Raw genomic sequence first — 11,506 nt, forward strand, 5'->3', positions numbered from 1 at the left:
CACACTGAGCAGCTGGGTGTGACTGTGGAGATGTATATATTGTGTTGTGCACACACTGAGCAGCACGGTGTGACTGTGGAGATGTATATATAGTGGAGTGTTAGGGAATATGGGTGATAGTCAGGCAGAGATGTTGACTTGTAATGCAGAGTTGACTTCAAAAGCTCCTCTGTGACTGCAGAAGCTGAGTTCTGGCTTGACTACTACAATACTACACGGTACGGTACACTGCACTACCTTATGTAGTGGTGCCACACCTCCWTCTAGTGGTCACTTGGTGCTATTACTGTACTGATACTGTAAATTGAGAAATAATTCAGAAAAGGGGAAGCAGGTCAAGTTTAATTAGTCAAATGTTAAAGGGYCYTTCTGCGTTTTCCACATGTGTTTTATTCATAAATGACTGATAAACAACCATGTCTTTTTGAAGAATATAAATCCTCTGAAGGATCAATGTCACGCTTCTCCTTTATAGCATGATACTTTATTTATTTTATATAACGTTGCAATCATTTATAGCTTTTAAATAGGCACATTCTTTTCTCCTCTACCCTGGAATTGTTTATATTTTTTTACCATAAACCTCAATATAATCTGGCAGCGTAATTACATTTAAAAACTTTTCAGACCTGGGGTCAAAATTAGAAAAATTTGACCCCAGGTCTGGATCGGTCAACAGCAGAATAGAAACTTCCGACTCCATTGATTGTCAATAGGCACGTGGATGGAACTGTTGTTGGGTGACATTTACCATTAATTGTTTGGTGTGAGACACTTTATTTTTTATTAACCTTTATTTAACTAGGCAAGTCAGTTAAGAACAAATTCTTATTTTCAATGACAGCCTAGGAACAGTGGGTTAACTGCCTGTTCAGGGGCAGAATGACAGATTTGTACCTTGTCAGCTCGGGGGATTTGAACTTGCAACCTTTCGGTTACTAGTCCAACGCTCTAACCACTAGGCTACCCTGCTGTCACTTAGTCCAAAGAGGTGTCTGGAGAATATATTTCTATTCTTACCAGTACCTGAGTCCATCATATCATATCTCTCTCCCTCCCTCCCTCCAGATCCCTAATGAGGGGAGCCTGGTGTTGGTTATAGCTCTGATCGGGCTGCAGGGTGTGACTGTTCTCCTTGTCTGGTCATCTCATCTGCCATCGATGATGAACAGAACGCCAACCAGGCTGCCCTGGGTATCTTCTACCCCAACCTCATCGTCAGTGGTACGTCACATACACACACTGTCTTCTACCCCAACCTCATCGTCAGTGGTACGTCACACACGCTAGACACACACACAACACACGCTAGCACGCACACACACAACCCTGGGTTCAAATACATGTGTATTTGTTATTTAAATACGTATTTTCTGTGTATTTAATAATTTTGCCTGAATCATTTCTGTTGAAAGTATTTGAAAGTATTTTCAAATGATTTCCTATAAATAGCCTACTATTTGCAAGTTTTTTTCAAAAACTATTTTCAAATGCCTCGGTTAAATGCATGGGAGTGTTTGAATATTTTCAGCTAATTGTCTTATCAAATAGAAAATATCTAAATTATTTTAAATGTCTTTGAAAGTAATTCACATACCCTAATAGTATTTGAACCCAGGTTTACAACACACAAGGACGCACGCTAGCACACACACACACACACACACACACACACAAACCTCAGTAGTATTTTATGGGGGGTCACTTTGTAAATCTACAATATTAGCTCTTACATGTTCTCACAATGAAGTTTAATAAAATATTATTCAGTTAATTTCAGTTCAGTTCTTACAACTCTTTCTCTGACAGTCTCTCTCTTTCTCTGACAGACTTTTCTTTCTCTGACAGACTCTCTCTTTCTCTGACAGTCTCTCTCTTTCTCTGACAGACTCTCTCTTTCTCTGACAGATTCTCTCTTTCTCTAAGTCTCTCTTTCTCTGACAGACTCTCTCTTTCTCTAAGTCTCTCTCTGTTTCTCAAAGTCCTCTCTCTTTCTCCTCTCTCTACAGGTATAATCTGGCCTGTGGAGTGCATCCCCTATCCACTACGTTACATCAGTCTGGCCCTGCCCCAGACCTACGCTTCTGAAGCCCTACGATGCATCATGTACAGAGGTAACAGGCACACACACACACACGTTATCCAATAGCAATTAGCTACACAACACAGTACATTGAAGCTTATATCCAGTCTGCACCGAGTTGTGTCATCAGCCCTAACACACACACACACACACACACACAACACACACACACACACACACACACACACACACACCACACACACACACCACACACACACACACACACACACACACACATGTTACCTGAGACTTTAGACACCTGATTCGTCCAGAATCAGCAGGGAAGTGTTCTAAATGATTCACAATGCCAGTAGTCACACAGTGTTCTAAATGATTCACAATGCCAGTAGTCAGACGGTGTTCTAAATGATTCACAATGCCAGTAGTCGCAAAGTGTTCTAAATGATTCACAATGCCAGTAGTCACACAGTGTTCTAAATGAATCACAATGCCAGTAGTCACACAGTGTTCTAAATGAATCACAATGCCAGTAGTCACATGGTGTTTCTAAATGATTCACAATGCCAGTAGTCACACAGTGTTCTAAATGATTCACAATGCCAGTAGTCACACAGTGTTCTAAATGATTCACAATGCCAGTAGTCACACTGTGTTCTAAATGATTCACAATGCCAGTAGTCAGACAGACACACGTGACTTAGTCATAGGTTTAGTGGAGGACAGATATCCTGCTCTGTCTGTCTGTCTTGTCTCATCTTCACGTCTCAGTAGGACCTGAGCTTCCATGTCAAACTGACACAACACACGCACACATCATGTGATGATGTCTCTCCCTCAGGCTGGGGTCTCTCCAGGATGAGGTGTGGCGAGGCTTCGCTGTCACCCTGGGCTGGAACACTTTCTTCCTCATCCTGGCCACCGTCATCCTCAAGCTGAGGACCTGAGACGTCTACCAGGGGGGGCTTCCTAGTCTCAGGATGTCTGTGTCGGGGGACACTGTGCTTTAAGGGAGAAAGTGCTGGTATTCCAGAGTTCCTCTTGTAGACAGACCCACACCCACACCGACATGCAAAATCACACACCTTCCTCCCCCTCCTGCTTGTCAACTCAAAGTAGCTAACCCTGAGAACCAGAGTCTATGGGTGAAGGACTACTAGGTGGGGTGAATCATTCCAAATCTTGCAGGTAGAAATCTACTCCATAGAAAGGATAGCGTTCGCTATTCCATTAGAGAGTTGAGGCTGCTCTTTTATGCTGTCGTCTTTCAAGCTGCAATGCTTTGAATGTTTCAGCCGCCTGAATCTGCCCTGCAGCAATGTTTCAGCCGCCTGAATCTGCCCTGCAGCAATATTTCAGCCGCCTGAATCTGCCCTGCAGCAATGTTTCAGCCGCCTGAATCTGCCCTGCAGCAATGTTTCAGCCGCCTGAATCTGCCCTGCAGCAATGTTTCTCAACCCAGTTGTTTTACAAGCCCAGCTAGCACGTTTGGTTCCTTTGAAGTTGAAGGAACGTAATGTTTTTGGTTTCACATGGTTGTGGGAAGGAAGCCATAGTTTCCTGACTGGTAAAACTGAAAGTTCTTCAAACATTCTGAGAAGAGAAGTTCCAAGAACAAGCAAAAATTGTCACGTCTTGCTTCTCTGAACTATTTGAGAACATTCCCAATGTCAAACCAGTTGGAGAACATTACCAAATTTTAATGAAATGCAGCTATATTTTAACTTATATGAAACGTTGAAATACATAACGTAATGAAATACATTTTTTTTGGAGTTAAGTTCATTAAATGTGCTGAGAATGTTCCAAAGCCAAGCAATATCCTGCAACTATCCCAGGAAGTTGTGGGAAGATTGTATGCTAAATAACCATAGAACAACCACTCTCTCTACCAAGTTCATAGAACATAGGTCTCAGAACGTTTGTGCTTGCTGGGTATGTAGCGTATCACACTGCAGGGCCAAGCTGTACTGGGCTGGCGTGGTTACGCGTCCACCATAGTTGCTGAAAGCATGTTGGAAAGGATAACGTGAAGATAAAATATCAGAGCCAGTACGGTTCAGGACGTTGCTATAGTGTGAATCAGACATCAGTCAAACGGCTGGTGGACCGGAGAACTGAGGTTGAGAAAACTGCAGAGTAGAAGTACTGATCTGGGGTCAGGTCCTCCTGTCCATAATATGATTTATTATGATGCAAACGGCTAAACTGATCCTAGATCAACACCTTACTTTGAGACGCTTGATAAATAGGGTCCCTGATCACCGTCATGTGTTATCTGCTCCGGAACACACCGTACACAGGACAGGTTATTATAGGCCTGAGGCATGTTTTACTTGTACCATCTGTTCTGAACATGACAATGCATTGATTGGAGGTTTATATTTAGAATTGCTGTTGACGTTTTATGAATAACCTCTTCTACAGTATATGTTGACTGTATTTACACAAATGATAGAGAGATATATTATACTATATATTTCATATTTTTTGAGGGAACTGTGTGTAAAAAAAGAAATACAATTTGAATGTTTTTGGTATTGTGGTGTTACTGGATAGAGCTCTTCCTCGCTACTGATGCCTGGGTAAAGAATGGCCACGACAACAAGGACTGCCGTTTGACGGACGTTTTACTGAAGGATGTTCTCTGATGATGGGAATTCACGTTCAGTAGATGTTCTTCTACAACTGGTGTCGACACCGGCTCTGTCCAGGCGCTCGGCCCGGCTCTGTCCAGGCGCTCGGCCCGGCTCTGTCCAGGCGCTCGGCCCGGCTTTGTCCAGGCGCTCGGCCCGGCTGCTGTCCAGGCGCTCGGCCACAGAACGATGTCCATGTCGTGCGATTAGCATGCGAGCAAACCTCCCAATAACTGGGAAAACCAGACAACTGGCTAACCTCATCATGGCACGCCCACTAACCAATGAGCGACTACCAGAAGGTGGACAGTAGAACCCACGGGGGAGAACAAGGAGCTATGTCATCTGCACTACAGTATGGATAGACGTGTATTTTGATGAACTGAAATGCTAAACTCAATGTTGGACAAAAAAAAACTAAACTTCTTTTTGTTCCTGCTGCTATTTCCAGGGGCCTCTGGGTCTGAATTCATAAAGCACAGTGGAAGTGCTGATCTAGGATCAGTTTTGCCATTTAGATCATAATGAATAAGATTACATGGACAGGAGGGGACCTGATCCTAGACCAGCCCACCAACTCTGAGGTTAAATGTGGATATGAGCTCTGGTCTCTGTCTGTATTTTGTTCTGTTTTGCTTTCTGTTGCCTGTTTTGACAGGAAGTGGTGACCCTGTCTCTATTGGTTACCAGGTGATCTAACCTCACTTCAGGCTTGCTGCTGAAGTAGCCTTGGCTTCTGGTTATTGGTGGAATTCTGTATTGCTGGAGTCTGTTTTGTGCCTGTGCTTGCAGCATACCCCTTATAAAAAAGGGCAGTTTGATTGATTGTCCTGATGGTGATTGCATGGGGCTTGTCCCGTCGTGGTTGGCTGTTCTGTCAGTGATCGTGTTTATTTGTTTGTTTATTGGGATCCCCGTTATCTTTTACAGAAGGAGCAGCTACTCTTCCTGGGGTCCACAAAAAACACAAAACATGACAAGTAACAAAACACTGGTACACTGATAGACAAGGACAGTCACACACATTTAAAATACAATAATATACAACAACGTGTGTGTGTGTGTGTTACCTGAGAAGGTCATCAGCTTTTAATTACTTTTGTCTTCCCATCACCCCCCTGCTGCTGGACAGAGTGGTGGCTGCTGGGTAAAACCCTTGAACATGAACCATAGCAAAGAGTATCCAGTCAGTTCTGTTTTAATACCATCTCTCCAGCATGTCCATTCATTGTGTTTTATTACTGCTGGTATTATAATGTATTATTCCATATGTGAAATCAAAGTGTCCAACAACAGATATTGAGGTCTCTTAACTTCCCTGGGCGGGATCAATCAATTTCTCTGATCCAATGGGAGCTCTCTATATATTTCAGAGTTTCTATTGGGTTTTGGGGATGATTGACAGCAGCCCATGGTATTCTGGGGGTTCTGAGATTTCATATCTTMTATTTCTAGTGTCCATCCTTCAAGTCGTGCCATTGACCACTATTACTGACTGAGAAATATGTTTACAKGCATTGAACCGACAAAGTGCTGATGACTTGAACCGACAAAGGCTGAAAATAGCTCACGACAGAAGGAGCTAGTTCACGTCACTCTGTTGTTTATAAATATTAGAATAGAGAAGTTACCATGTTAAGTTATGAAGRTAAAGCATCTACACCAGCATGTGTGTTACTGTATGAATCAGAATTGATWGATGTTTTCTGCAGAATTGTGAATTTTAGACCGTAAGGCAACTTTTCAAGGTGACTGCAGAAGTTACATTACTGTGCTTCCCAAATGGCACCCTATTCCCTACACAGTGCACTATTTTTGACCAAACCCCTATGGGCTCTGGTCAAAAGTAGTGCACTGTATAGGGAATAGTGTGTCAGTTGGGGTGCATTCTTATACGTTCTTGTTTAACGTGGCATATTTTCGAAAAGTCAAGTTTGTATTATAGAGAAAGAGTGTTCTACAAATCAAGTTTCAATTGAGGAAAGTGACATAAYTATTTATATGTACCGTATTGGGGTCAAGAGGTCAAGGACCATCACGACTGAACCTTTGAGTTTATTAAGTGTTAATTAACGTGGAACTCCATATTTATTGTGTTTCCTGCATTGCTCACGGTCTGTTGCCTTTTATGTGTTTGCTTGTGTTGCTATTTCCCACATCTTAAGGGACACATCCACATTCATTTGGAATGTATGTGTCTTACAAATGACATAACAGGTGTTATAAACACTTATGACTGCAGATGTTATCTTATGACGACTGACATAACACTGTCATGACACAAACTGGAATTGGGGTTGGAAAGCCCTCAAACCCTTCATTAGATTGTAGCACTGTTATAACAGACATAATATATATATATATATATAACCTGTTATGTCAGCTTATGACAACTGACTTAACACTGTCATGACACCAAACTGTTATTTAGGTCAGCTAGTTACCACTAGCCAACTAGCTTATAGATGATGTTAAGACTTTTCATGTCATTTGTTATGACAATGATATGAAGGCCTTGTGCCAGGGCATAGGGTTCAGGTAACGTGTTAGCTGCCATAATGTATAGGTTACATTCCAAATGGCACCCTATTCTCTACATAGTGCACTCATTTTTACCAGAGGCCTATGGGCACTGGTCAAAGGTAGTGCACTATAAAGACAAAAGGGTGGCATTTGGAACACAGCCATAGCGTCAGCTCTGCTGGTGTCTGTGACTCTATACTTCTACCTCCTCTATGTTCCCCCCCAAAGGGCCTTTTATATATGTATCCATACCAGACCTGGGTTCAAATACTATTTAGAATCTTTCAAATACTTTGATCCTTTGCTTTTAGCCTGTCTGGAATGCGAGATGGGCGGGGTTTGCAGTTTTGCGCAACTATTCTATTGGTTCCATTGTGCCAGGCAAACATGATCAAGCCCAGCTAAAGGATTTTAAGTMACTGTATTTTGAATATACTGAACAAAAATAAGCGCAAGAAGTGTTGGTCCTATGTTTTATGAGCTGAAATAAAAGTTCCCAGAAATGTTCCATACGCACAAAAAGCTTATTTCTCTCAAATTTTGTTCACAAWTRTTTTTACATCCCAGTTAGTGAGCATTWCTCTTTTGTCAAGATAATCAATCCACCTGACAGGTGTGGCATATCAAGAAGCTGAATAAACAGCATGATCATTACACAGGTACACCTTGTGCTGGGGACAATAAAAGGCKACTCTAAAATGTTCAGTTTTGCCACAGATGTCTCAAGTTTTGAGAGAGCGCGCAATTGGCATGCTGACTGCAGGAATCTCCTCTAAAGCTGTTGTCAGAGAATTTAATGTTAATTTCTCTACCATAAGCCGCCTCCAATGTCATTTTAGAGAATTTGGCATTATGTCCAACCGGCCTCACAACCACAGACCACGTGTAACCACACTAGCCCAGGACCTCCACATCCGGCTTCTTCACCTGCGGGATCYTCTGAGACCAGCCACCTGGACAGCTGATGAAACTGGGTTTGCACAGAAAAAMAATTTGTGCACAAACTGTCGGAAACCGTCTCAGGGTAGATCATCAGTATGCTCTTCGTCCTCACCAGGGTCTTGACCTGACTGCAGTTCGGCATCGTAACCGACTTCAGTGGGTAAATGCTCACKTTCGAWGGCKACTGGCACAATGGAGAAGTYTGCTCTTCACAGYTGTATCCTGGTTTCAACTATACCGGYCAGATAGCAGACAGCGTGTATGGCTTRGTGTGGGTGAGCAGTTTGCTGTCAACGTTGTGAACAGAGTGCCCCYTGGTGGTGGTGGTGTTGTGGTATGGGCAGGCCTAAGCTACGGACAACAAACACAATTGCATTTATTGATTGCAATTTGAATCCACAGAGATACCCTGATGAGATCCTGAGGCCCATTGTCATGCCATTCATCCGCCGTCATCACCTCATGTTTCAGCATGATAATGCACGGCCCTAATGTCTCAAGGATCTGGACACAACTCCTGGAAGCTGAAAATGTCCCAGTTCTTCCATGGCCTGCATACTCACCAGACATTTCACCCCCTATTGAGCATGTTTGGGATGTGTGTTCCAGTTCCCGCCAATATTCATCAACTTCCCCCAGCCATGGAAGAGGAGTGGGACAACAGTCATCAACTTCCCCCAGCAATGGAAGAGGAGTGGGACAAGATTCCTCTGGCCACAACCAACAGCCTGATCAACTCTATGTGAAGGAGATGTGTCACGCTGCATGAGGCACATGATGGTCACACCAGATACTCACTGGTTCTGAATCACGCCACTACCTTTTTTTTTTAAAGGTATCTGTGACCAACAGATGAATATGTGTATTCCCAGTCATGTGAAATCCATAGATTAGGGCCTAATTTATTTATTTCAATTGACTGATTTCCTATGAACTGATTTCCTATGAACTGATTTCCTATGAACTGATTTCCTTGCCATATGAACTGTAACTCAGTAAAATCATTGAAATTGTTGCATGTTGCGTTTATATTTTTATTCAGTGTAGTATTTGAACCCAGGTCTGATCCATACTCCTCTGTGATATCATGTATATGCTGTGACAGCAAACATGCTCTGAAATACTCTTCGTGTCTCTGAAACAATAAAACCTTCATGAGTAACGTGTCTTTGGTTGGATTGTTTTTCCTGCTGATGGTGGTCTACTGACTCATGTTGCATGGTTTATACCTGGGGCCGTTTCTCAGTCAGGTGTAGTCACATGCATGGTTTATACCTGGGGGCGTTTCTCAGTCAGGTGTAGTCACATACATGGTTTATACCTGGGGGCGTTTCACAGTCAGGGTGTAGTCACATACATGGTTTGTACCTGGGGGCGTTTCTCAGTCAGGTGTAGTCACATACATGGTTTATACCTGGGGCCGTTTCACAGTCAGGGTGTAGTCACATACATGGTTTATACCTGGGGCCGTTTCTCAGTCAGGTGTAGTCACATGCATGGTTTATACCTGGGGGCGTTTCTCAGTCAGGTGTAGTCACCTGCATGGTTTATACCTGGGGGCGTTTCTCAGTCAGGTGTAGTCACATACATGGTTTATACCTGGGGCCGTTTCTCAGTCAAGTGTAGTCACATGCATGGTTTATACCTGGGGGCGTTTCTCAGTCAGGGTGTAGTCACATGCATGGTTTATACCTGGGGGCGTTTCTCAGTCAGGAGGAGGCGGGGGCATGGAGGAGGAAGGAGAGGCGGAGAGGAGGAGATGGACTGGGAGAGCGAGGGAGGGGAGAGTGGGAGGAGAGGGCGGGAGATGGGAGGAGGATGAGGACGGGAAGCGACGATGAGACGGGAGAAGATGGGGAAGGGCGGGGGCATGGGGGATGGCAGGAGGATGATGGATGGGGATATTGTGGGGAGAGAGATGATATCTGTGTGTTTGTGTTCAACCAGGCTGTAACATCTGCTTTCACAAGGCGATTCAGGATGTGAAAGGCCCCATGCTCTTATGCACACACCACACACCTTTGCATAAACATCATCATTACCACAAATCTGAGCCGGCCTAACCCCCATAGAGCTCAATAGGGTAGGTCTAACCCCCATAGAGCTCAATAGGGTAGGCCTAACCCCCATAGAGCCATAAGGGTAGCTAAAACCCCCATAGAGCTCAATAAGGGTAGGTCTAACCCCATAGAGGCTCAATAAGGTAAGGTCTAACCCCCATAGAGTCAATAAGGTAGTCTAACCCCCATAGACTCATAAGGTAGTCTAACCCCATAGAGCTCAATAAGGCGGCCTAACCCCCATAGAGCTCAATAGGGTAGGTCTAACCCCCATAAGGGCTCAATAAGGGTAGGTTAACCCCTATAGAGCTCAATAAGGTAGGTCTAACACCGATTGAGCTCCAAATAAGGCAGGTCTAACCCCCATAGAGCTCAATATAGACAGGCCTAACCCCCATAGAGGGCACGCATATATTGCAGCCAGCAATATTCTATAGGATGCTATAGACTGCGGGTCATTGTCCATTAGCGACCGCAACATTACACACAGGAGGAGAATATGCACTATACAGGGAATGTAGGGTGCCATTTGGTTATTAGTATGGAGGAGAACAGCAAGACACCTGCTCAATCCGCAATGAGATCACACCTTCTCTCTCGCCTCACCATTCGTCTTTCTCCAATTCCCTCTGTACTCTCTCCTCCCATCTCCTCTTTCTTTCGCTCCCCCTTGCTCTTCTCCCCTCCTGTCTCACTCCCCATTCACATAGAACCATGCTTGTGATACACCTGACTGAGAGAAACAGCCCCAGGTATCCATGCAGTACCTGACTAGAACCCCCATAAAATCATTCTTACCTGACTGAGAAAACCCCCAGTATAAAACCATGTATGTGACTAAACCCTGACTGAGAAACACCCAGTTAACCAGCATGGACACCTACTGAAAACCAGAAACCATGATGCTACCCGACTGAAACCCCAGATACGCTGCAACTGTGAGAAACGCCCCCAGTATAAACCAGTCATGACTACACCCGACTGAGAAACGCCCCCAGTATAGAACCCATTCATGTGACTACACCTGACTGAGAAACGCCCCCCAGTATAAACCATGCTAGTGCTAAAAACCCTGCTGAGAAACTCGCCCCAGGTAAAACTCATGTTGACTAGGACCAACCTGAACTGAGAACGCCCCCAGTCTAAACCATGCAGGGACTCACACCTGACTGAGAAACGCCCCCAGTTTAAAACCATATGGACTGACACACCTGACTGAGAACACCCCAGTATATAACCATGACTGTGACTACACTGACTGAGAAACACCCCCAGGTATCAAACCATGCATGTGACGTACACCT

The 11,506-nt window shown here is 44.0% G+C and overlaps 1 protein-coding gene and 1 long non-coding RNA gene across 2 annotated transcripts; both read left to right on the forward strand.

Moving 5' to 3' along the window:
- Positions 1-109: 109 nt before the first annotated feature.
- On the forward strand, positions 110-3,854 carry abch1 (ATP-binding cassette, sub-family H, member 1). The gene is made up of 4 exons (XM_070439980.1): positions 110-113; positions 1,081-1,224; positions 2,010-2,114; positions 2,883-3,854. The coding sequence occupies exons 1-4, from the start codon at positions 110-112 to the stop codon at positions 2,978-2,980; spliced, it is 351 nt and encodes a 116-aa protein (XP_070296081.1). The 3' UTR covers positions 2,981-3,854.
- A 380-nt stretch (positions 3,855-4,234) lies between these two features.
- LOC139024977 (uncharacterized) lies at positions 4,235-9,304 on the forward strand. Its single transcript, XR_011476372.1, has 2 exons — positions 4,235-4,801; positions 4,849-9,304. It is a non-coding gene; the product is annotated as an uncharacterized lncRNA (long non-coding RNA).
- The last annotated feature ends 2,202 nt before the right edge of the window (positions 9,305-11,506 follow it).

This window comes from Salvelinus sp. IW2-2015, unplaced genomic scaffold (genome assembly GCF_002910315.2).
Source record: "Salvelinus sp. IW2-2015 unplaced genomic scaffold, ASM291031v2 Un_scaffold2093, whole genome shotgun sequence".
NCBI classification, from domain to species: domain Eukaryota; kingdom Metazoa; phylum Chordata; class Actinopteri; order Salmoniformes; family Salmonidae; genus Salvelinus; species Salvelinus sp. IW2-2015.

Coding starts and splice junctions, on each gene's coding strand:
- abch1 (XM_070439980.1), top strand. Junction 1,225..2,009: donor CCCCAACCTCATCGTCAGTG/GTACGTCACATA, acceptor CTCTCTCTACAG/GTATAATCTGGCCTGTGGAG. Junction 2,115..2,882: donor ACGATGCATCATGTACAGAG/GTAACAGGCACA, acceptor TCTCTCCCTCAG/GCTGGGGTCTCTCCAGGATG.